The sequence below is a fragment of the Rattus norvegicus genome, chromosome 3 (genome assembly GCF_036323735.1).
Source record: "Rattus norvegicus strain BN/NHsdMcwi chromosome 3, GRCr8, whole genome shotgun sequence".
NCBI classification, from domain to species: domain Eukaryota; kingdom Metazoa; phylum Chordata; class Mammalia; order Rodentia; family Muridae; genus Rattus; species Rattus norvegicus.
Genome location: NC_086021.1, coordinates 160,206,538 through 160,230,934, shown reverse-complemented (window position 1 = coordinate 160,230,934; position 24,397 = coordinate 160,206,538). Strand labels below are relative to the sequence as shown.

Below are 24,397 nucleotides of genomic sequence, written 5' to 3'. Positions count from 1 at the left end.
TTGTAGGCACCTAGAGCAGGAGTACAGGGGAAGGCTGAGCCTCCTGCGGTCCGAGGTGGAGATGGAGCGGGAGCTGTTCTGGGAGCAAGCCCGCAGGCAGAGAGCCGTGCTGGAGCAGGATGTGGGCCGCCTCCAGGCTGAGGAGACCAGTCTGCGTGAGAAACTGACACTGGCTCTCAAGGTAGGTGGGATGCGTCCCTGCTGTACACTGGGAAGGCGCATATTGGCAGAGCAGGGTGATGTCATGCTCTCACTCAAAGTAGGAGGTCTTGGCTTTGCTCCATTCTCCTCTATCCTAAGTCATATGATCTCAAAATCAGAGTGAATCAGCTACCGCAGCCAGTATGGCTGCATCCCTAGGGTCAAGGAACACCTCTAGACACTGCCTGCCATGACCTGGATTCATAGCCACAACTTTTAGGGTTTGGGTGAGTGTCCCTGCCTTGTACCTACCCTGCTTTTGGCTCCCCAAAGCCATCTTAGCTGTGTGGACAGCCAAGCTCCAGAAGCACTTGCCTGTGTGCCTTCTTTCTGTTCTGCTCCCAGCTTCTTCTTTCCTAATGCCTAAGGGCCTCTGGCCTTTTCCCCACCTCCCTGGCTCCTGCAGCCCCTGCCCAATGTGGTAAGAGTATCTGGACATAACTCACATCACCCACTGATGTGATGGTACTCTCTTGACCCTTCTCAGCACAGCACTTTTCTTCCAACACCCTATGCTGGACCTCTGAGCCATTTTGATACAACTTTAAACCTATCACTTTAAAAGCAGCTTAAGGGGCTGGGGATTTAGCTCAGTGGTAGAGCGCTTACCTAGGAAGCGCAAGGCCCTGGGTTCGGTCCCCAGCTCCGAAAAAAAAGAACCAAAAAAAAAAAAAAAAAAGCAGCTTAAACACGACGCCTTACCAGCCCTTTCTTCCTTCCCCCATGAACGTTCTGAACATGGGAGTGGGAGCAGAGAAAGGGAAGATGGTGGGCAGACAGTCACCTCAGTGGTGTTAGGTTTGTCGTAAGAGATCGGGTTCTAACAGCGCACCCTGCCTGCTTGGTGAGGCAGCAGGCAGCCACACGTTCGCTCTCGGGGCTTTTCCTGAAAAAGCTGCTGTATGGTGGGAACAAGCCTCTGCCATACAAAGAAGTGATGTAGAGACTTGTCAGCATCTTTCTCTGTGTCCTGAACCCAGCCCATACCCACCTGTCTCCTAGGAAAACAGTCGATTGCAGAAGGAGATCATAGAAGTGGTGGAAAAGCTTTCGGATTCCGAGAAGCTGGTTCTCCGCCTGCAGAGTGACCTCCAGTTTGTGCTGAAGGACAAGGCAAGCCTTTTCTACTCACAGCAGTTTCTGTGGTCAGGGCATCATGGCCTGTCTTCCAGGAAACCTGACATGCTGGTATGCACATGTTTCTCTCTTTCAGCTGGAGCCTCAGAGCATGGAACTCCTGGCCCAGGAAGAGCAGTTCACAGCCATCTTGAATGATTATGAGCTTAAGTGCAGGGTGCGTGTCTTCCCCTGAGTCTGCTTACCCATCTCGAGCACCCCTGAGTCCTATTCCTACAGCCTGCCCTACAGCAGTGGCAGGAAGGGGTGGGCCTGCTACACAGAACCAACACCTGGCTCAAGACCCCAGTGGCCACGTGAGGCCTCATCTCTTTCCCATCTTCTCCTTGGTCGTCAAGTGCAGGATGCCCCATAAGTGATTGCAAGAGCTTCTTTTCCAGCAAGAACTTCTTATTTTAGTCTTTGGTCAGCCATACATGGGCATTGCATGACTAGTCAAATCCCAAGACAGAAAGTGTTCCCCGACTGTACTTCCAAATGAATCCTCCTAAAGAAATTTCAGTGTACGAAGATCAGAAAGGAAAATCAGAGTTGAAATGACCCGCTTCTAATAAGAAAAAGACCTTTGAATTACTGAAGATCTGCCACAAATCCTTATTAGTCAGCTCTTGGTTAGGCTTAATTTACCAAAAGTTAATTGGTGTAAAACTTACCAGAGGCACTATTTACAAAGAGCGGCACATATGTGGTTGACTTTAGACACTGTAGAAACCCTTGCCCTTGAAGGTAGATATGCAATAGTGTGCTGTCTCTGCAAATGCAACAGCCGATGCAGGAGAAATGCTTGCACCCAGGAGCTGAAGGTCAACCTAAAAGCAAGTAAATGCCTATAATCCCTGATCTTGGGAGGAGAGGCCTGAGGATTAGGAGCTCAGGGCCATTTATCTCTTGACTATACAGCCAGTTGGAAGGCAACCTGGGCTGCCTGAGACCTCGTCTCCAAAAACCCCCAATCCAAAACCTACAACAAAACAAACACGGCAGTCTGAAAAAATATTGTAAGCTTAGCTTAAAAACAAACAAGCAACAACCAAATCATGAGAGCCCACAGGCCCACCCTCTTGCTCCTTTAGATTGCAGGTATCAAGGGGACTGAAACAGTAGCTGCTGCTTATGTTAATTTAATAGAAAATGTCATAGTCTTGGAATAACACTCGTGATTCTAGGATCACCTACAGAGGCTGCACTGCCAAGTGACCAAGGATAAGTAATATGGGTTCTCAGGTAATGGGCACTTAAAATTTTACATGAAGTCGTAGCTCATTAGTCGACCCCCATACATAGCATGCCTAAGTCCTAGGTCTGGTCTTGAAAGCAAAAATAAAACAAACCCATTCAATAAGGAACCCCACTGACAGAAAATCTCAGGGTGTCAGTAGCATTACTGTTCAGTCAGTTAATTTCTCTGTTTTTACGACAATAATAAAAATGTGACAAACACAATAATTTATAGCTATCTTGACATTTCTAAAGGACAGGGGGAGCAGACAGCTGAATTCAGTTGCATCTGATACTTTACAGCTATGCTGACTGTAAGGCTTTGCTTTAAGTCAACTCATGCTGAAAATCTGTAGCTACTATTGAGAATACCAAGAGAGGCATTGTTATGATACCGAGAGTTATAAAGTAACCTTACATGATATGAAAATTGGTCCTACATTGCAGAAGGCTGTAGAATCAGTCAGAAAACACACTCCGAAATGGAACTGCTACTGTTTGCGTGTGTCCTTGGCGTCTTTCCCTGTGATCTGTCGTAGGCTTCATCCAGGCGGAGTACCCTACACGCTGAGTAGATGAATATCCTTGAAAGACAGTGGCCATGCGTGTTTTTAGGGAGCAACCTCAGAACTGGGGACATGAGCCAGGCAGGGCTGACTGACTGTTCTCGTACTTCTCAGGATTTTCCAGGACTATGCCGGAAGTTTCTTTTCTTGTCCTTTTGATGAGCAAGTGGCTGAGCCTTCTCATCCATACACATTTCACTGAAGTCCAGAGGAGACTCTTGTCACAAATGCAGACTCTTCGTCCTCACCAGAGGGAGATCTGGAGATCTGGGAGAGACATCTCCCAGTCCAGTCTCCTATTGCCCAGCAGACTGTACTCCATCAGGCCTCTGTTTCCCAGATAATACCTTTTCTCTCTGCTAAGGGCATCACTGCTCTGTAGCATTTAATCTAAAGCAAATGGCCTAACAACTATAGAACTCCATGCCAATTCCACAGCGACTGGGGGGAGGAACAAACACAGCCCCAGAGATGTCCCAAGATGTCAGTGCCCATGCGTGCAGCACACCACTACTTGATATAGCAGCACCTGTTGAGAATTTTCCTCATAGCCTCAGCTTTCCTTTTGTGCTTGAACTCCTTTTATATATCCAGTGACATAAGCATGAGTGTCGAGAAATGGTTTCCCTAGCTCCGCCAGGACCTAGGTAGTTAGAGTCTTAGGTGCAGATTTAATGTACATGCCGGAAGTCCAGAACCCACACCTGCCTGATGTCTAGTCTGTAGTGGATGCTTACTACAGAGTGGGGCTGATCTTGGGTTTGGCCTCCCAAGGCTGAGTGGCTGCAGCAGCTGGAGGAGGTTATCTGTCTCTGCCCACACAGGACCTACAGGACCGCAATGATGAGTTGCAAGCAGAGCTAGAGGGCCTGCGGGTGCGGCTGCCCAGGAGTCGACAGAGCCCCTCAGGGACCCCAGGCACCCATAGAAGGTGGACCCCTGGACGTGGCCCAGCAGGTAGGAGCTCAGTCTGGAGGCTAAGTTGAGAGTGGGGCTCCAGGGCATGACCACAAGGCTGGACATGTGGCACCCCAGAGGAAAAGATGAGAGCAGGACGGAAAATGTTTGTAGAAATCACGAAGGTTATAATTCCTTGACTCCAAAGGAGGCAAATTTGCCTGAGGGGCATGTTTCCACGTTGGAGCCTATGAGGTCACAGGCAACTTTGTGACAGTGCTGGACTTGGGAGGTCATATAGCATGGTGGGCATAGGACATTCCCAGTTGAGGGAATCCTGGCCGCTGGGTTCAGTGGAAAACACACTTCAGGCTCTTCTGCTCTCGGACAGTGGGGTCAAGACGAGGGCCCATGTTTAAGTGTTCTTGGTCTTTTTTAGAGGCCAAGGCCGCTGTTGTGGAGGTGGCACAGTTCTTGTGGAGGACGGGGGTACTTAGGTGGTCTCTGCCTTCTTACTGGTTGTACCAGGCAGTCACTCCAGCTCTGCTGTCTTCAGCAGTAGCAGGTGACACTCTTGACCCCATGGAATTCAGCAGCCCTCCCCAGTTACATAGTGGCAGCCTAAGCCCCTCAGTGTGGTTCTCCAACCTCAGAGCACTTGAGCCTCCATGCATCCTACAGCTGTTTATGGTGGAAAGACAAAAACACAAACAAACAAACAAAAAAGATATACTCTTAGGCTCTCCATGAGGAACTTTACCTTTGTGAGGTCTAGATGGCTGCCAGAATCCCCAGGGAGTCTCAGGAAGAAATAGAGAGTGGCCTTGGCATACCCCTATTAGAGGGGGGAGTTAAGGGAGGGGAAGAAGGTGTGGGGTGCAGTCCCTTGTTGTGCAGTTCAGCCCAGAGCCCAGCCTAGCCAGAAGGTAGAGCGTGATGGTTGCTCCTCTGGTGTCAGTAGGAGCCTGAGTTGCACAGAGCATGTGGCCTTGGTCAGGAGTGCAGGGATAGAGCATTGTGGAGCTGTTCACATTTTCCTCTGCACCCATCAGAGCCCTCACAGAGCCAGGATTTCCCAGACTGGCCTTAGGTGACTACACTGTGTATGTCAGTGTGTGCTGTAAAAACAAGTCACATAGAATCACCCAGAAAACACAAGAGGAAGACTGAATAAATGAGCCGGTGCATACATCTGAACATGTTCAAAAGTGTGGAGACTTGGGCACGAAGCTCTACACAGAAGGGAGCCTACGGAACTGTTGTCATTCTCTCTTGTCTCCCCATTTCCTCTGTGTTCTGGCATCATTTGAAGCCAGATTTTAAATGCAGTAAATATACCATCTGGTGAGGATCTTTCAGAGAGTTAAGGGACCTGATGAATCTAGTGGGAACCTCCTGGTTCTCTCTTAGTAACCAGTGATACAGTAAAGACTTGAACCTTGCTGGAGAGTGGTTTAGATCTTTTTTTTTTTTTTTCTTCTCTTTTTTTTGGAGCTGGGGACCAAACCCAGGGCCTTGCGCTTGCTAGGCAAGCGCTCTACCACTGAGCTAAATCCCCAACCCGAGTGGTTTAGATCTTAAGAGCATTTATTGCTCTTGCAGAGGACCTGGTCTCAGTCCTAACAAACACATGGTAGCCCACAAACATCTGTAACTCCAGTTTCAGAACATCTGACATTGATTTCTGACCTCCATGAGCATTGTACATACATGGTACATAGACACACATGCAAAATACACATACTCATAAAATATAGATAAATCAATATTTTTCTTAAAGATTTGAACCTCTGAGTTCTTAGTAGTCTTAACTTGCAAAGCATAGTTTGTCCCTTCCTGCTGTCCATAGAGTCCTCAACCACAGTGCCATTGGAGGGCAGAGTGGCTCTTACTACCAGCCCCATGTTCTTTATATAGTGCAGGCGGAGGGCAGAATGATCGTCTTGCCAGACCTGCACTCACACATGCTACAGGTGGGAAGCTGCTTTGTCACTCGGTGGTGAGAGGACAGATGAGAAGGTCAAGAAGATGCTGGAGGCGTCCTAGGCATACTGTCACACAGTGTCCTCTTGTTTGCAGACAATCTGTTTGTGGGTGAGTCTATCCCAGTGAGTTTGGAGACAGAAATAAAGATGCAGCAGATGAAAGAAAATTACCAAGAGCTCAGGATGCAGCTGGAGACCAAGGTCAGGAGACTTGGAACCCCGGGCTGCAAAGCCATGTGCTCAGCCTCTCAGACTGCTAAGCAGGGCAGGCCATTCTGTCCTACTGTCGTGTCCTTGTACTCCCTGGTAGATTTTACATTGGAAGCTTTTGACAGAGCCTTGCCTGTATGTCTGGATTACTCCCCTCCCCTCGGGCTTCCAGGATGTGGAGTGCTGTCCCTCTGGTCTTGTGATTGCTCCTTAGTTGTCACACCTCTGTGGGACTCACGGTACTCACCAGGTGTTTGGCCAGTCTTGGTCCCAGGCCTCTTGAGTGCACCTGATGAAGCCACCTCAGGGTTACTGTGAAGGGGTGGTGTAGGCACACTGCACCTTGGTGACATCACTGTCCTGCCATTCCCTTTTCTAGATCATGGGGCCTGGTTAGGTCTGAGCCATTCGCTCTTTTAGCATCCTGCCCAATATCCTCCTGTTCATGCTGCCTACCAAGCTGTTGCTAAGACTAATTTCTTTATTCAGGTAAATTACTATGAGAAGGAAATTGAGGTCATGAAGAGAAACTTTGAGAAGGATAAGAAGGAGATGGAGCAGGCATTTCAGCTTGAGGTCAGCGTGCTGGAGGGCCAGAAGGCAGATTTGGAGACCCTGTATGCCAAGTCACAGGAGGTCATCCTGGGCCTGAAGGAGCAGCTGCAGGATGCAGCCCGAAGCCCTGAGCCTGCACCGGCTGGGCTGGCCCCCTGCTGTGCACAGGCGCTGTGCACTCTGGCCCAGCGGCTAGGGGTGGAGATGCACCTGCGGCACCAGGACCAGCTCCTGCAGATAAGGTTTGGGATGGGTTTTTACTTCGGGCTGCTCACAGAAGACCAAAACTTTACCAGAGCCCTATGTAAACTGGTCAGGATCAAGTGCCTGGGAACAGGCACGTTTCCTTCTGAGGGCCCAGACAACACATTGCTGTATAAAGATTTCACTGTGAACCCACCGTGGGCCATGGAGTAGTTTGCTGTGCTGCTGGTTGCAAGATAGTATATTCCCCATCACTAAGTATTGAGGATGTTAGTGAGTAGGTGTTCTCTAAAGGAACAGAAGGGATAGAAGGAAAAGATATGCACACATACAGACATATTAAACAAGGATTTGTTAGAATGGCTATATAGGCTAATCCAGCGATGGCTTTCTTAATGGAAAGGCCAAGATTCTGGTACTTCAGTCCCTGAGGCTAGACATCTCAGCTGGTCCGTGATGGAATCCTGAGGAAGTAGGTTCTAATGCCAGCGAAGGGATGCCTCAGCAGCAGGGTAGATGACTTTGCCAATGAATGTAAGGTCAAGCAGGCCAAAAGCAAAGCTCCTTTCTTTATGTCCCTTTCTGTAGACTGACACCAAAAGGTGGGGCCCAGATGTAGGGTAGGCCGTCTCACCTCTTAACAATCTAATCAGGAAAATACCTCATATGTGTACCCAGCTGCTTGAGTTTTAATTGATTTCAGATGTTGGCAGCTAATATTATCATCTCAGCAATAGAGGAGTTAAAATCCAGAGGACCCTCTAGACAGACAGACAGACAGACAGACAGACAGACAGACAGACAGTGAAAAGTCTTAGCAAGTTAAAATGTTCCAAGGAAGGAAAGGGCTACTTGGAAAACCTGAATGTGGTGGGTTTCATTGTGTCTGTTACCTGAGAAATGTCACCCGCCTTTTGCGGACACAGGCAATGCATGTTGTCACCCTGAAGGAAGGAAGGAAGGAAGGAAGGAAGGAAGGAAGGAAGGAGAGAGAGAGAGAGAGAGAGAGAGAGAGAGAGAGAGAGAGAAAGAAAAGAAAGCTCTTCCTAACTCCTGGCCTGGTCTCCCTTATACCAGGAGCCAGAGTCTCCTTCCCACAGACTAGGCTGAGCAGATGGCTCATTTGGATGTTATGTAGGGGCTGAATAGGTCCAGATGTTGACAGTGACTGGCACAGCCTTGACATATTATATTGACAGCAGCAGCTCCAAGTGGCTGTCATGGGGGGTCAGTTCTTATTGAAGTGCAGTGTCTTTGAGCCCTCATAAGGAAAAAAAAAACATGTGATATAAAAGGGGAGAGAATCAAAGCTCCCTCTCCCTCCCCTCAGGGTGTGATAACAGCAGAGATACTTGGGGTCCTGGAGATCCAAGGGACCTGACTGTTGCAGCCTTGAAGAACAGAAAAGTACCATCTTCATGCCACATGCACTCTCTGAACTTTAAGCTTTCTTCTTCAACATGAGGATTATGTTAAGAGGCTGGAACAAAGCTCCTTTTGGACTCTTTGTGTGCCTGCAGAGGGCATGAGAGCCCTCTTGCTTGTAGCATCCACGATATGCCAGGCTCCTCCTTCTTGGGAGTCTACTCAGCTGGGTACCTGGTATCTTCTCCATAGAGTTGGAGCCACACCTAGTCCATGTGCTTATGTCCCCTTCTGTGGCCAGAGTGCACCCCGTACCTCACCAGGCTGCCTGTGTCTGGGTAGCCCTCCCTACACTCCCACATTTTCTCCAGTCTCCCCAGGTTGATGAGGTCCCAGGCCAAACTGCTTATAAGATTTTCAAGGGAATTTTTGAGTATGGGTCAGTTACACCTGTCTAACACCTGGAACCAGCACTGCCCAGGTGCATCCAGCACCACCCAGGTGCATCCAGCACTACCCAGGTGCATTCAGTGCAAGGCCTCCCATGCCTGAGCACTTGCAGTGCTCAGTTCTACCTTAGAGTAACGTCCATTTTAGTTCTGCCCATAGTAACGTCCATTATCTTTAGGCTGTCAGACACGGTGACTGATTCCGTGCTGCCTCGTGTGTGCAGTCCTAAGGGCTCCAGGAAAAGAACAGGCCATCCTAACACAAAACAGACGACAGAGAGAAGAGTCTCTGGGTTAGTTACACACTTAGAGCAGAAATAATTTAGGTGGCTTTTTCTTCCGTGAATAAAAGAGGGGGATGGCAGGGTAGGGAGGCAGGAGTAGGTGGGTGGTGGGGGAGCACCCTCATAGAGGCAGGGGAAGGGAGGATGGGATGGGGGTGTCCAGAGGGGAGGGGGGAGAAGAGTTTGGGATTCAGCTAGCAGAATCGAAAGTATACAACTGTGTTTCTACAGGAGAGAGGCTGAAGAGGAGCTGAACCAGAAGCTGTCGTGGCTAGAAGCTCAGCATGCTGCTTGCTGTGAGAGTCTGTCTCTGCAGCATCAGTGTGAGAAGGACCAGCTGCTGCAGACACATCTGCAGCGAGTAAAGGACCTGGCTGCTCAGCTTGACCTGGAGAAGGGGTGGCGGGAGGAGAGGGAGCAGGAGGTCCTGGCACACTGTCGGAGGCAGCAGCTGAAGCTGCAGGCTGTGATGAGTGAAGAGCAGGCGCGGATCTGCAGGTCGTTCACCCTGGAGAAGGAGAAGCTAGAACAGACCTACAGGGAGCAAGTGGAGGGACTTGTCCAGGAGGCAGATGTGCTGCGTGCTCTCCTGAAGAATGGAACCACTGTGGTGAGTGACCAGCAGGAAAGGATACCCGGCTCCATGTACCCGGGTCCAGACAGCAGGCAGCAGCCACCAACCTGGCAAACTGTCAGCCCCGATGGGAGGACAGGAGCACCAGCAGAATGGCCTGGCCCAGGGAGAGCTGATGGCAGAGATCTTCCTGGCCAGCTCTGTAGTTTAGATGCCGTACCAAGCCCAACCCCTACCCTCCTGTCCAGAAGGTCCTCAGAGAGCCTGGATGTCAGAGACAACCATCAAGGTCCACTCAGTGCTGAGGAGGGAGCTGTCCCAAAGGAGCCAGAACCTTCTGCCAGGACCCTAACAGGCCAGGACCAGAAGCTGCCCTTGCCTATTCAGCCACAGATGTTGGAGCCATGGTTGGGTCCAGCTGCTGTGGACAGGAAGCCAGACTCTGTTAGGGTTCAGGGACAGGCTTCAGAAGGGCCTACTGGGGATGATAAAGGTGTCCAAGAGACTCCACTCCAGCTGAGGGGAGAAACTGCAAGGATGAGACCCTCATTGCCCTACTCTGAGCTCCCAAACCCACAAGAGGCCAAAGTGATGTCAGTGATGTCAGAGAGTGAGATGAATGATGTGAAGACCAAACTTCTGCAGCTGGAAGACGTTGTCCGGGCTCTTGAAAAAGCAGATTCCAGAGAGAGTTACAGGTTTGTCACTCCTAATCTTTTTTTTTTTTTTTTTTGGTTCTTTTTTTCGGAGCTGGGGATCGAACCCAGGGCCTTGCGCTTCCTAGGTAAGCGCTCTACCACTGAGCTAAATCCCCAGCCCCAGTCACTCCTAATCTTAAAGAAGCATATGAAACCCTCAGACTCGTCACCATTGACCTCTTTACGGTTTCCCCAATGTAATTCCCATTACTCGTGCAGGAATCACAAGCCCACGCCTGCCCTCCAGTTCCCCTGATGGTCCAAGACAGGACGATTAGGTCTTTCTGAGGCAACTCAGCTGGCTCTGCCGTCCCTAGCTCTCATTTCACGAGGACTGTCTTGTAGAGGCCTCACATGAGTTGTAGGTCATCCCTAAACCCTTTTCCCTCTGAGTTTAAGTGAATTGGGTTTGGAACTGCAGCCTGTCTTTGTGCCAGGCTCGTGATCAAAATTTACCAATGGGTTATGCTGGTTAGTGGGCAGCGACCAGTGAAACCGTCTGCGGAATGGGCCCCTGAGCTGCAGTGCTCTGTGCTGGCCTGAGCACTGTCAGGGGATTTGGAGATTCATTGCTACTGGGCTGGAGATACTGCTCTGTGTTTGGAATACCCTTCTTGGGAAGAAGGCAGATGGCCAGGAGGTAAGAAGGGTGGATACCTGTTCTGTCACAGATGCTAAGATCTTGGGAGAGCTTGCCTAAGTTACAGGCCATGAGTTCCAGCGCTTTCCCCTGGCTCCTCTGGCCATGGGGAAGAGGAGGTTGGCAGGCACATGGTGGTGGACCATTTACACCATGCTTTACTCCTGCCAGCCCTCACTCAGCACACTGAGGAGGTATCCGTTCCTACAGGGACAGCCCGCCAAGAAGCCTGGGCTGGTGATACAACGTAGGCACACAGTGTGTCCCAGGATGGTGGGTGGTCACTTATCAATAATAAGACCATTTCACTAAAAGGACAACCGCTGCTCACTGGGGGATAGCATACAGTTGTTAACATGCTGGGGGGAAACGGGGGTGGGGGGTGGGTATGGCACAGTGACATACCATGCGTTTAGCTTATATGAGGCCCCGTGAAAAAATGAAGTGAAATTTCAGACATGCAAATTTCACCTTCTAAACAGCTTAAGAAAGCAGACCTGGCTTCCTTTCAGCAGGAACTGCCATTTTAATGTAATTCGCCAAAATGAAAACCCAGTGGGAAGGCGGTGAGCCACAATGTATATTCTCAGGCCTTTAGAAAGCACCGAGTTGTTCCTTTGGCCACATTATAGGAATCTGTGAGAAGTGCAATACTGTAGACATCAAAGGTACCGTTCAAAAAGGAATACCCACAAATGCTAGCATGGCTGAGCAAGAAGAATCTGCAGTGTTACCCAGCATGCCGCTGGCACTGCTGTAAACAAGCAAGTGAAGGGTGAGAGGTTCATCAAGTGCACTGGTGTGCACTTTGAGTACATTAGTCACCCCATAAGAACTGAACGCCTGAGGGAGGGGAACCTGGCCCAGCTGCAGCTCCAGCCTGGTCCATCTGAGAAGCTTGCCTTGTGGAGACAAAAAGAACCTGAGCTCCTGGAGCTCATCCCCTGTGAATTCATGGTCAGGGATGGGGAATGATGATGGTGACCTTATACATATATATGTTGTCTTTTAGTCCCATCAGCCCTCATTCAGCACACTGCTCCTATACAGACAGGCAGTAGGTCATTGCAAGGGCGTGGGCTGGTGGCGCACAGTAGGCCACTGAGTCGTTTCTCCAGTCCCAGTTCCTTTATTAGCTGGTATTCTCCTGTGTAGAATTACAGGAAGGGAGAGAGATGGGGAAGAAGAAATAGAGGGAGAGGGAGGAGTGACAGCCAAGATAGTAAAAAGGTTTTCTTAATAAAATTGAAGTGTGGGGCTGGGGATTTAGCTCAGTGGTAGAGCGCTTGCCTAGGAAGCACAAGGCCCTGGGTTCGGTCCCCAGCTCCGAAAAAAAGAACCAAAAATAAATAAATAAATAAATAAATAAATAAATAAATAAATAAATAAATTGAAGTGTTATTCTCCCTTAAATATTTAAAGCAAACAAAACAAAATAAATCCCAGACATAATTGATGGGCTAAAAGCCTAGCACCCTCCAGGCCTACCTATATTGTACCCAAAGGGCTCTGCACTGCCTACAGGTGTCTATAGATGTGTCTGCATGCCTTTGCTTCTTAAGCATGTGTCTCTGTGTTATACTGAGGACTATTCTCCTCAGTACCCTGACTTCTGAAGATCCGGGGGATCTGATTATGAGTCAGTTTGCTGTTTCTGAGGTCATTCCCTACACGGTGGCCTTCTTACATGCCTGTTGATCTCTGTGTGTTTGTATTAACTTGAGGTTAACCTCAAGGACTCTTAGAGCCTTAGTACAGGATGCTTTGCTGTATTCCCTTTGCAGAGAAGTGGAACACCATTCACCTGAGACTGCCTGGGCCTTCTTCTATGCCCCAGCTCTGTGGGTACCCACATTATAACTTCTCTGCCCTGCTGGTGGTGGGGCTGACATAGTTCTGTGCCCTGGGCTAGCCTAGTTTTCTGAGGAATATTGCTCACAGATTTGGTTCAGCCTCCAGTTTTTTGTTTGGTTTGGGGCCATTGGAGTATGGCTTCTGTGTTGGGTCTTCAGAGACTCTAGGTGTCTGCAGAGTCCAGGTGCTGGGTGTATGTATGAGTTGTGGGTGTGGTTCAAAGGGCTGGTTCTTAGGGAGTACAAACCAGAGCTTGCTCCCCTAGAAACAGGGACTACCTTGGGCTTGCCTCCTCCAGGGAGGGGATGCAGCCTGCACAGTTTTTAGCATTCTGGCTATGAGCTGGCTGTGAGGCTGTGTTCAGCCTGCCCTTTCATTCCTCAACTGACTTCTTCAATGTTGACCGCAGGGCTGAGTTACAGAGGCTTTCTGAAGAAAACTCAGTGTTGAAAAGTGACCTGGGGAAGATTCAACTGGAACTGGGAACTTCAGAGAGCAGAAATGAAGTGCAGAGGTAAACTGGGCTTTGCAGTTCCCCACAGCCGTGTACTGCAGCCTGCTGGTACGCTACAATGAGCTTAGGAGGGGAAGGGGAAGTTCACAGTGGGGAACTGTCAGTGGGCAGGCTTTGGGGTTCCAACCTCCTCCTGTGGGTTAGCAGTGCCTTTGGAACAATACAGAGTTCTAGTACATGCTTAAATTGCCACATTACTGGCATCCCATGGCTCAGGACATGGCATTTGGCACTCCTGCAGAAATGCTACATATAGCCCTTGAGGGCTGGGGCCGTGTTCAGGGGGAAGCAAATCCTGGCACAGCCTGCTGATGGCCCACTGGGCTTTTCTCCAGCCTTTACCACTGATATCTGCAAGTCAGTGAGTCAGAGCTGGGAACATGGTAGCCCAGGCTACGAATTGACATTTTAATCTGCTTCTTCAACAGGCAGGAAATTGAGGTCTTAAAGAGAGACAAGGAGCAAGCCTGCTTTGACCTGGAAGAGCTCAGCACACAGGTCGGGTACTGACTGGCATGAGTCACCACCTCCCTTGCTTTAGTGTGTTGAAGTCATTCTCTCTAATGAAAGGAGACTAAAGACTCTTTCCTCTGTAAGATCCAGTTGCAGCCAACCCTAGCTTTCCTCAGCAGGTCCCTGGTGATGTTAACCGTCAGGAGTGGCATCCAGTCTCCCTCAGTCTCCATAGGGTAGTAGCTCTGTGAGGATCTGTGTCCTCACCTCCTCTCTTAAGGACTCCGGTATCATTTATGCTTTAAAGGCCTTCTCTCCAAATCTCGTCAACACTATTGTTAGGATGTCAAGATCTGAATTGTGGGGAGGACATACTGCAGCCTCTAACAAACTCACAGCCGAGATACGATATTGATAGAGCATATTTAGATCCTCATTTGTGTATGCATCAGATCCTGCATAATCGCATCATCTGTGTAGACCCCTGTGTTCTTCACAGACACGTGGCTGGTGTTTCTGTCAGGTAATCCCTCATGCCATGTAATTGTCATGCCATCTTTCCCACCTGGCAACAATTTCAGCTTCTGCTGTAATACTAAAGAAACTTAACCATACAGTTTGTGTCAGTCATACCACAGTCACTTTGCTTCAGTGATCAGATTTTTTTGTTTGTTTTGTTTTGGCATAAGCCAGCCACTTTGTCTTGCTTGCTGAGTAGTGGGGTAGAGAATGAGCCTGACACATTTCTGGTGACACCCCTTGATCAGCACCACCAGACGTGTAGCTGAGAAGGCTGGATGTCTGGGGCGATCAGTGGTGTTCCTGATGTGTCTGTGGGCATGGTGCTGCTCTGTGGGCCAGGTTCTGGGGAGTGTCCTCGGCAGCCTCGGTCAGCACCCAAGACGTTCAGGCGTACCGTGCTCCCCGTGGGTCCCGTTGAGACTCATGGATGCACAGGGTGGCCCCCTCACTAGGCACATGTCCAGTCACATGGCAGATAAGAACCCAGGGACACTGCTGGGGACAGAAATGGAAGTGTGGTCTTCTGGAGTGACTCGTTAGCTGTTGACCCAGAACACCTGCTTTTCCCCATGACACTGGCTTTTGGAAGATACTGCCTCACAGTCTGTCTGTCCGTTCTGTATCTATTAGCTGCTGTCTTGGGGTGTGTGACTTGCAGATCAGAAGAAATTTGAACAAAAAGGTTGGTTAGACGCAGTAGAATGATCTTTGACATGAATATCCCTTTATTTTTACTTGGACCCAGGCAAATTTTACAAAGAGAGCTAAAGATTTAAGTTAGAAATTAAGATGGTGGCTGCCTTAGTCCTGCATGCAGCTGGCATCTGTAGGCCGTCCTGTAGGCCATCCAACCCTGCCTGACACCACCTTCCCAGGAGCGTAGAACCTGAGTCAGCAGGAAGCATCGGGCAAACCCCAAATGCATAACTAGTAAAGGGACTGGGCTATTCTTGTCAGAAACGCCCGCAGCAAGAAGAAGCCATGGATTCTTCTCCAGAATTCATGGAGGAATTCAGATTCAAGGAGGAGTCAGCACGACAGGAGGTGCCAGCTTATATTTGCTAGGGGAGACAGCTGAAAACTGTCAACAGGCAGTTGTCAAAACGGAATCGTGAGCCATCAGGGCCGCTGTCCTGAAGCATACACAGTGGTGACAATATGAGGGGAGTGTCCTGTCCTCAGGAAACACCACGGGACTGGGCGAGGACATGCCTGCATGTGTGTGCACGTGCCCTGTGTGCAGTCATACGTGGGCGCTTACAGCAAGAGTGGCATGGCAGGTGGTGAAGATGCCATCATGGGTGCATGTTCTGTTCGGGCGTGATAGCCTTACTCCAGCCTGCCAACAGCTACATTCCGTCCTCAGTCTGAGGCTCTACAGAAGGGAAGAGTGGCATGAACTACTGAGAACTTGAGAACAGAGTGGAAGCATGCGCACTGCGTGGACCGCAGTTGAAGCAGCGCCTAGGTTCCGTCATGTGTTCAATTGACATGATGTTGCATGGGTCCCTGGAGACGTGTTTGTGTCCTACAAGTATAGGGAACACTGACCCAAAACTGATGGCTGTGGAAACAGAAGTGTTTTGTATGATGGTGTCTGGTTTTTTGGTTAAAAACAGCCCTCCTATTAAAACAAAGAATAGTTCCCAAAAATCTGAGTGGTTAGGTTTCCCGTGGTGAAGAAAATGATGTAGGACCAGCTTGTGAGCTGCCGTTCTGTACTACCCCGGGCAGTTTTTGAACATCCATTCATTCTGCAGGTCAGTGACTGTCAGGCAAGCAAGATGCAAGACTTGAAGACACCCCGCCCCCTTCTGAAAGCTGCTTTTGTATATTTAGTAACTGATTAGGGAACTTTTAAAAGATTCTCATACCCTAAGTTCATTTAAATTATTTTCTCCTGTCTACTCTGGTATGCAGTGTGTTTACGTGGGCGGTACATTCCCTTGTTTGGGCATGTACAAGAGCCAGCCAATCACTTTTATATCTTAATTTCTTAAATTTTATTTAATCTTTTTTTACAGTCTAGATTTCATCACTCTACTGGTCCACCCTCTGACTGTTCCACATCCCATACCTCCTCCCTCTCTCCATGAGGATGTCCCCACCCCTTCAATACCTCTCTCCACCAGACCCCACTCCCTGGGGCCTCCAATCTCTTGAGGGTTAAGTGCCTCTCCTCTGAGTCCAAAGCCAGCAGTTCTCTGCTATATATGTGCTGGGGTCTTCTTATCATCTGGTGTGTGCTGCCTGGATGGTGGCCCAGTGTCTGAGAGATCTCAGGGGTCCAGGTTAGTTAAGACTCCTGGTCCTCCTCCAGGGTTGCTCTCCTCCTCAGCTTCTTCCAGCTTTTCCCTAATTCAACCACAGAGGTCAGCAACTTCTGTCCATTGGTTGGGTGTAAATATCTGCATCTGACTCTTTCAGCTGCTTGTTGGGTCTTTCAGAGGGCAGTCATGATAGGTCCCTTTTTGTGAGCGCTCCATAGTCCCAGTAATAGCGTCAGGTCTTAAACTCCCCCACCCCTTTGAGCTGGATCCCACGTTGGACCTGTTGCTGGACCGTCTTCCTCAGGCTCCTCTCTGCTTCCACCCCTGCAGTCCTTTCAGACAGGAACAGTTATGGGTCAGAGTTTTGATTGTGGGATAGCCTGTCTTTCTGCTGGAGGTGGGCTCTACAAGTTCCCTCTCCCCACAGTAGGGCCTTTCAGCTAAGGTCTTTCCATTTGAGTCCTGAGAGTCTCTCACCTCCCAGGTCTCTGGTACATTCTGAAGAATACCCCCAACCTCCTACCTCCTGAGGTTTCCTGTTTCCATTCTTTCTACGTCCTATTCTTTAGACTCAACTTGTCGTTTCTATTTATGTTGTATAAATTTCTCCTTTGGAACTGAAGCTAAGGAAATTTTTCCTACTTTAGTTAAATCATTAATAAATTCATAACATGTATATAAAATGTGTTTGAACTCTTCTTGCTGTAGACTCAGAAATACAAGGATGAAATGTCACAGCTCAACTGCAGGATCCTTCAGCTGGAGGGAGATTCTTCTGGTCTCCATACCCAGAAGGAAGAAAATCACGCTGCTATCCAGGTGTTAATGAAGAAGCTGGAGGAGGCAGAATGCCGGGAGAAGCAGCAGGTCAGGGGCCTAGGCTGCCCCACAAACTGGTGGCTGTTGGAAGGGGGGCCCACTGGTTAGTGGAGGCGGGGCAGGGAGGTGAGCACCCTCAAAAGTGAAGTAAAGGGCAAGCTCTCCAGAGATGGGTCCACCTGAACAGTCTTGGCAAAGCCACCAGGATGGAGAAAGGGGAGCAAATTGGGTCACTGCAAATCTCAGGAGAGGAAATGGGGGGTTCTTTGCGTTCTTAAAGTGAAATAAGTAGCAAGAGCCCAGAGTGTCCCTGTATGCTGGCTTTATAATTTTGCTTGTGAAGACCGAATCTAATGTATTATGGATTTATCTGCAGTGTTTTTATTGATGTCCTGTATAATAGGAAACAGGACTGGAATCAATATGGACAGCAGTAGGTGAATTAGTAAATGCTGCAGCCATTAGACCCAGAGTTCTCAAATAACAGTGTGGGGCTCCAGGTTCCTTAAGGACAGCCCTGCAGCACCCTGTATGAGATGTGCGCCTGTACAGAGGACGGTAAAGAAATTAGGCGTGGGCCTTAGGCTCTCTGAGTCATGGGAGAGAATTTATCTTGTTTTTTCTTGTCTGTAACTTATCTGTTTCAGCTTGTCAGGCTCTGCTTATAATTGTGAAAATGTTTTTGTTTTGTTTTGTTTTGTTTTTATAAATAGGGTGATCAAATCAAACACCTGAAAATTGAACTTGAACGTGTGAATGAGGAATGCCAACGCTTAAGACTGTCACAGGCAGAGCTGACAGGAAGCCTCGAAGAAAGTCAAGGCCAGGTGGGTTGGCTAAGGTGACCGGAGGCCCTTGGTCCAATCCTGGGACATGAGAAATATCAACAGTGGGCTGACAGTTAGCATGACTCATCCAGACCCAAAATGTTACTAGACCAACGAGATGCTTCCCAGCTGACCAGGAACTCATCAGGCTCAGAAATATCCCCACCCCATTCATTGTTAACATGGACGGGTCAGCTTTGCCTCAGACATCCTGTCTGAAGGAGCTAGGTAGCCTCCTGCTCTGGGGTCTCAGAGGTTAATAGACTGTGCCAGCCGGTTCTTTTAAGCCGCCAAGGGTGTTCTATTTCTGATGAAGCATCTAGCATCAAATTCATTGAACTTGTGTTTCAGACTTACCTTTAATTGCTTGATTGAAGGAGTGGCTAAGTTATGCCTAGTTTAAAGCAGTGACAGCTTGTAGCCATGCTGAGCTCTGTGACTCTAGTCCCCCTAGAGCCTTATAGGGCAGTCAGTTCCATCCCTGTCCCCACACTCAAGTCCTGTGTATTAATCACACTCTAGGACTCAAGCCATAGCCAAGTCTCAGAACTGTGAAAACCCCCATGTAAGGAGCCAGGTGTGGCTCCCGTGGCTTATACTCACTCTGATCACACGAAGTAGGCTTTCATGGGCAGTGAATGAAACAGAACTGGATCCAGCAACAAGGACCAGGGCTGTTGTTCTATGGGTTCCAAACACAGTCTTCCTCTGCCGAGTTGTGTGGAGACACTGTGGTTAGTACCACGTTGTGTGGAGACACTGTGGCTAGTGCAGACTTGGTTCTGAGTCCCTGAGGACTGCTGTACACACACAGGCAGGTCCCTCAACACAGGGAGTGGGCCCCTGTGCTCTCCTTAGGGTGACATCTCACTAGTCTTGGAATGACTCTGAATTATCAGTCAGGCCACACGTTGTCCTTACAGCTGCACAGTGTCCAGCTGCGGCTGGAGGCAGCACAATCCCAGCATGACCGGATTGTCCAGGGCCTGCAGGAACAGATGAGTCAGTTGGTTCCTGGAGCTCGTGTAGCTGAGCTGCAGCACCTGCTCAGCCTCAGGGAAGAGGAGGCTGAGCGACTAAATGCACAGCAGGTGAGTGGGGATGTCCTGCTGCAGGCAGCTGCTGGGGGAGGGCATTAGAGGCAAGGAAGCCGGAACAGAAGCCAGGGGCATCTAATAGATGCTGAGGGCAGATCAGGGTCATGGTGGATTCTCCATAGTAGAAGAGTAGGACACCAGACAGCCCCATAAGCTGCTTCAGACAGAGTCCGTAGGTCTTCCTAAACTCATTCTGTCTTCAGCTCATACCTTCATAGTCAGCCACCGTGGAGATCTGGGTGAAGGGTGATAGGTACCATTATGGAATACCATCATCTGGTATTGGTCATTTATAATTAAGACTCTGTGGACAGAAAGGTGGTTCCTTCAGAGCCTATGAAAACAACGTTGATATGTGCACGGGTAGCAGATCCTCTATACCATGCTCAGATTTCTGCATTTAGCCATTGTTCACTGAAGCTGACGTATAACTTCTGTACAGGAAGAATACAAGCAGCAGCTGAAGGCCAGGGAGGACCAGGTGGAGGAGGCCGAGGCTCGGTTACACAATGTGGAGTGGCTGCTACAGGAGAAGGTGGAGGAGCTTCGAAAACAGGTGCATGAGGCCTCTTGCCCTCTCTACTGACTCCTCTCCCCATGGCCCAAAACCTGCATATCCAAGGCAGCGATCGTTCAGAGCCACAGGCAGAAAGTGCATACATTTTCTTTAGTAATTACTAATCCAGGGAGATGGTCTTCTCCATACATGCCATCCTGTATTTGACTATCATGTCAGAGGTGGGCTGCCGTTCTCAGGATGGACACTCTTCATCCTGTGGCTTGTCAGTCATCAGATGCCCTCCCTAGCCCAGGACATGCTCTTTGTGAAGGCTGCCTCAGGCATCTCACTTTAGAGGCAGGCAGGAACCTTAGACAGTACAGGTGGGGCAGTTGAGTGTTGCGTGCAGGAGAAACTAAGCTTGAACTGGAGCCCAGGGAAGAGGCAGAAGTCTCACTGTAGCAGTTTTCCTGGATGAGGCTTGTGCTGAGGAACCTGGACTCGTGCCTGCCACATTCTAGTCCTGCACTACCCCTCCCTTTAGTCTCAGGTGAGGAGTTGTACGGATGGTGTGCCTGGCATTTCTGATGTGATCTGGTATACACACAGCTACCACTGTCAGTTGGTTCCTCCTCACGGCCTGTTTACTTGAGTATTTAAAACACAGTAATTCCAGCCAAGCTTATATCGTAGAGCCATCCAAGGCACAGCACATCCTGAAAGCTGCTATTCCGGGTAGAGTAAGCCAGGGCGCCCAGCCTGTTCTCACCTGGACTGCACATGCCAGCCACAGGGCCTTTGTACATATCCTTCCCTCTGCACAGTGTTCATGCTCAGCTTTGACTAGCTTCTTGGCTTAACTCCTATCTGTCCTTAGAGAGGCCCTGCCCTGTCCCTCCCACCCACAATGGCACACCACTGATCCCTTTGCATGTTAGTTCCCGTCTGCCTCTATTGTTGGTGTGCTCTGTCACAGCAGTAGTATTGCAAAATGAGGGTCTGTGTCCTCCACATGGCCTCATGGAGTCCAGTGCCCAAAGCTCTGTGCCTGTGTGTCCTGGACAAGGACACAGCGAGGCTACTGCCTGGAGCTGAGACCTGTGCAGCCTCCCTGTGCGTGGTAACTGGCTCAGTGGCTGGTTCCCGTGCGGCATCACCACGGCAGAGCACAGACATGAACCAAGTATTCTGGAGACTGGAAGGTTCATTGTCACACTGTGGGCTTTTCATTTCACAGCAAAGATGAGCATAAAACTGTCTCAAGTCTTCTCCACATAGTTCTGCGCATTCTCACTTTCCTCCCTTGTACACAGAGCAGAGAGCATCACTGTACTGAGTATGTGTGTCAGACCTTAATTCCAAGGGCAGGGCTGGAGTGCAGGATGAGGGCAGGCTGACCTCTCAGCCCACAGCAGTTCACAGGAAAGTGTGGCTCTCTCCCGCCTAGTTTGAGAAGAATACCAGATCTGATCTGCTGCTCAAAGAACTCTATGTGGAAAATGCCCACCTCATGAAAGCTGTTCAGCTCACAGAAGAGAAGCAGCGAGGAGCCGAGAAGAAAAACTGCGTCTTAGAAGAAAAAGTTCGAGCTCTCAACAAACTGATCAGTAAGATGGCACCAGCATCACTTTCTGTGTAGGGACTGCTGTTCTTGGAGTTCATGTGAAGGAATGTCTTTTTAAATAATGCTACTCTGATGCCATAATTTTCTATGGCTCACTAGCTACACTCCCTAGGCATGAGGACTGATTCCTGTTCATCTGACAAACATTCAATGAATGTCTACTAGGTGCCAGGTTCTGGGGAACAGGCAGGGTACAGTCACTGGTGGCCAAGAGTCTTGGGTAACATCCTGGGTTGCAATCTCCAAGTTGATCTTACTGGAAAAGACTCAGAGCCTCAGCAAGAACAATGGAGAGAGAGTGGCTCAGTACTTGAATGTGGGGCTTTGGGCCAGAAACGCAGGGTCGGGATTTAGGTGTCTTACCACTTCACTGCCCTGTGTGGGCTGTCATCAGAGCTCTCCGTGTGGGTCAGTACACCCCCACCCCACCCCCAGAAAGAGGGCCTTCCCCTGCAGTCCTCTGCTGCTCCTGAGGGTGGGAGCAAGATGGCATCCGAGGTGGTGGGCTCAGGGATAGCAGTGTTCGTTGCGAGTGCAATCTCACTACAAAATATGTTGTCACACTGGAAATTGTACATTTTTTTTTAAAAGAAAAGGTATAGTTTTATAACTGAGATGTACCTAAATTATGACCATTTGGTTTACGAGTATTCTACTGTGATATGAAAAGTTCCTGTATTTTCAATAACTTTTCTATTAAAATTGTTTTAACTCTTTTTAAGTTTTTTAGTTTTTTAAGGTTTTAAATTATTTCACACATGAACGCAGAGCTAGAAAGAAGGTTCAGTGGACAAAGTTTTCGCTCTGCACGCATAAGGGCAGAGTTTGATAAAAGTATCAACAGGGATTGACAGGTGGAGTCGTGCATGCCTTTAACCCAGTGGTTCTCAACCTTTAGGGGTCACATAGCAGATATCCTACAGATCAGATAATACATTACAATTCTTAACAGTAGTAAAATTACAGTTAGACATGGCTACGAAATAACTTTCTGGTTGGGGTGACGACATGAGAAACTATAGCATTTAGGATGTGAGAGAACCACTGCTTCAGCCCCATCACCCAGGAATCGGGCAGGGGGCTGAGCTTGTGCTGGCCTGATCTACACAGCAAGTTCCAAGACAGCCAGAGCTGCCTAGTGAGACCCTGTCTTGAGAAACAAAACACAGGCCCTCGCTTCGGCAGCAACATAGACTAGAATTGGAACGATACAGAGAAGATTAACATGGGCTCTGCGCAAGGATGACACGCAAATTCGTGAAGCGTTCCATAAAAAAAAAGAGGAAAAAAAAACAAAACAAACAACAACAACAACAAAACCAGAAAACAAATAGGGATTCCTTACTCCAGAAAGCTCTTCACTCCAGAAGGGAACACTTTTAAAACTTAAGGTTTAGTTTTACCAACCAGTAAAATACTAAGTCTCAGTATAGTTGGTAGAAGCCTTGTCAAAACTCACAGTGGAGACAGTAATGGTGGCACATGCCTTTAAAACCAGCATTTGGGAGGCAGAGACAGGCCCCAGCCTGGTCTATGGAGCAAGTTTTAGACCAGCCAGGACTACACAGACAGACCCTTTCTTAAAGAAAGAAATAAAACCAAACAAACAAACAGAACCTACCTCACAGTGGGTACACTTCTTTACTTTGAGCCCTGCCTGGAACTGAAGTAACAGACTAGAGGGCAGGAGGTATGGCTCAGTTGGTAAAGTCCCTGCTGTACATGTCTAAGGACCTGAGTTCAGTCAGATCTTGAGAACCCCTTTAAGAAAGCTGGCATAGCAGTGTGTACCTACAATTCCATCACAGCAGAAGTAGAGGCAGGAGGTGCCCTGGAGCTCACTAGCCAGCCAGTTTAGCTGAGTCCGTAAACTCTAGGTTCAGTGAGAGATCAGGCTCAAAATCCAAGGTGAAAGCCAGGCAATTGTGCATGCCTTTAATCCCCAACAACACTCAGGGAGAGAGGCAGGTGGGTCTCTCTGTGAGTTTGAGGCCAGCCTGGTCTATAGAGCAAGTTCCAGGATAGCCAAGGCTACACAGAGAAACTCTATCTCAACCAACCCACCAACCAACTAACCAACTAACCAACCAACCAACCAACCAGCTAACCAACCAGCATGGTGAAGAGCAGTTGAGGAAGACAGCCAGCTCAATCTCTGGGCTCCATAGATAATTGGTTAAGGTCTAACATGATCAGCAAACTGACATTTATAGAAAACCCACTTTACCCCCAAACACAGCACTGGTAAATTGACCTGTGATGTTGGCCCTAATACAAGCCTCAAAAAATTACAAAGACTGAGGTAATACCAAATATGTTCTGTCATCATCTAATACCGTCTCAAAAATGATTTGGGACGTGAATAAGATCAAAATATACTGCACGAGATTCTCAAGTTAATAAAAATATTTAAGATTATTTTTCATTCTAAAAGTTTAGTCTCTATATAAATTAAATCAAATTAGAAACCAAAACCAAGCTGACTTAATGGTACACTCCTTCAACCCCAGCACTCAGGAGGTAGGTCTCTGAGTTCAAGGCCAGCCTATAACATATAGTGAGATCCAGGACGGCCAGGGTTCCACAAGCAAACCAACAAGAATCTAAACCGAGAATGACAGCTGAATCTGGGCTGAGGCAAAGCATCAGCAGTGCCAAGGTGTCTTCTGGGGAAGGGCAGGGATCCGCTCGTCCACACAGGGCTGTAACCTGCTCAGCACTGTCCAGCCTCCCTCAGCTGCTGAGGGCCCAGCATCCTCTTCCACTCACTGAAACTTTCACTTGGCCAAAGCAGCCTTCCTGGGGGCTTATTCTACTGCTAAGGAAAGTATAGATTTATCCCCTACCCTAGATGTTTACATCCCGCCGGATAAATATTTGCTACTCTTGGGGAAAAAAATGTCTAGTTTCCATCCATTTTAAGAACAAAGCCATG

General features: G+C 48.8%; 1 protein-coding gene and 1 non-coding gene across 8 annotated transcripts in view; both read left to right on the top strand.

Annotated features, from left to right (window-relative positions):
• The window catches only part of Ninl (ninein-like), a 66,321-nt gene extending 44,143 nt beyond the window's left edge, over nt 1–22,178 (top strand). For 6 of the 7 annotated variants that reach the window (XM_039106651.2, XM_063285077.1, XM_039106654.2 and 3 more), the window contains 15 exons: nt 7–181; nt 1,204–1,314; nt 1,415–1,495; nt 3,947–4,079; nt 6,099–6,205; nt 6,704–7,011; nt 8,967–9,080; nt 9,303–10,343; nt 13,247–13,351; nt 13,780–13,849; nt 17,305–17,463; nt 18,129–18,242; nt 19,166–19,333; nt 19,782–19,895; nt 21,286–22,178. In XM_039106651.2, the coding sequence (XP_038962579.1) occupies nt 7–181; nt 1,204–1,314; nt 1,415–1,495; nt 3,947–4,079; nt 6,099–6,205; nt 6,704–7,011; nt 8,967–9,080; nt 9,303–10,343; nt 13,247–13,351; nt 13,780–13,849; nt 17,305–17,463; nt 18,129–18,242; nt 19,166–19,333; nt 19,782–19,895; nt 21,286–21,477 (2,992 nt within the window). In that variant the 3' untranslated portion in view covers nt 21,478–22,178. The remainder of the gene's footprint in view (nt 1–6; nt 182–1,203; nt 1,315–1,414; nt 1,496–3,946; nt 4,080–6,098; nt 6,206–6,703; nt 7,012–8,966; nt 9,081–9,302; nt 10,344–13,246; nt 13,352–13,779; nt 13,850–17,304; nt 17,464–18,128; nt 18,243–19,165; nt 19,334–19,781; nt 19,896–21,285) is intronic. The other variant, XM_008762394.4, reaches the window with a different exon arrangement.
• Nucleotides 22,179–22,637: 459 nt separating this feature from the next.
• Rnu6-722 (RNA, U6 small nuclear 722) lies at nt 22,638–22,739 on the top strand. The gene has a single exon (XR_005503013.1). It is a non-coding gene; the product is annotated as a U6 spliceosomal RNA (small nuclear RNA).
• Nucleotides 22,740–24,397: the final 1,658 nt, after the last annotated feature.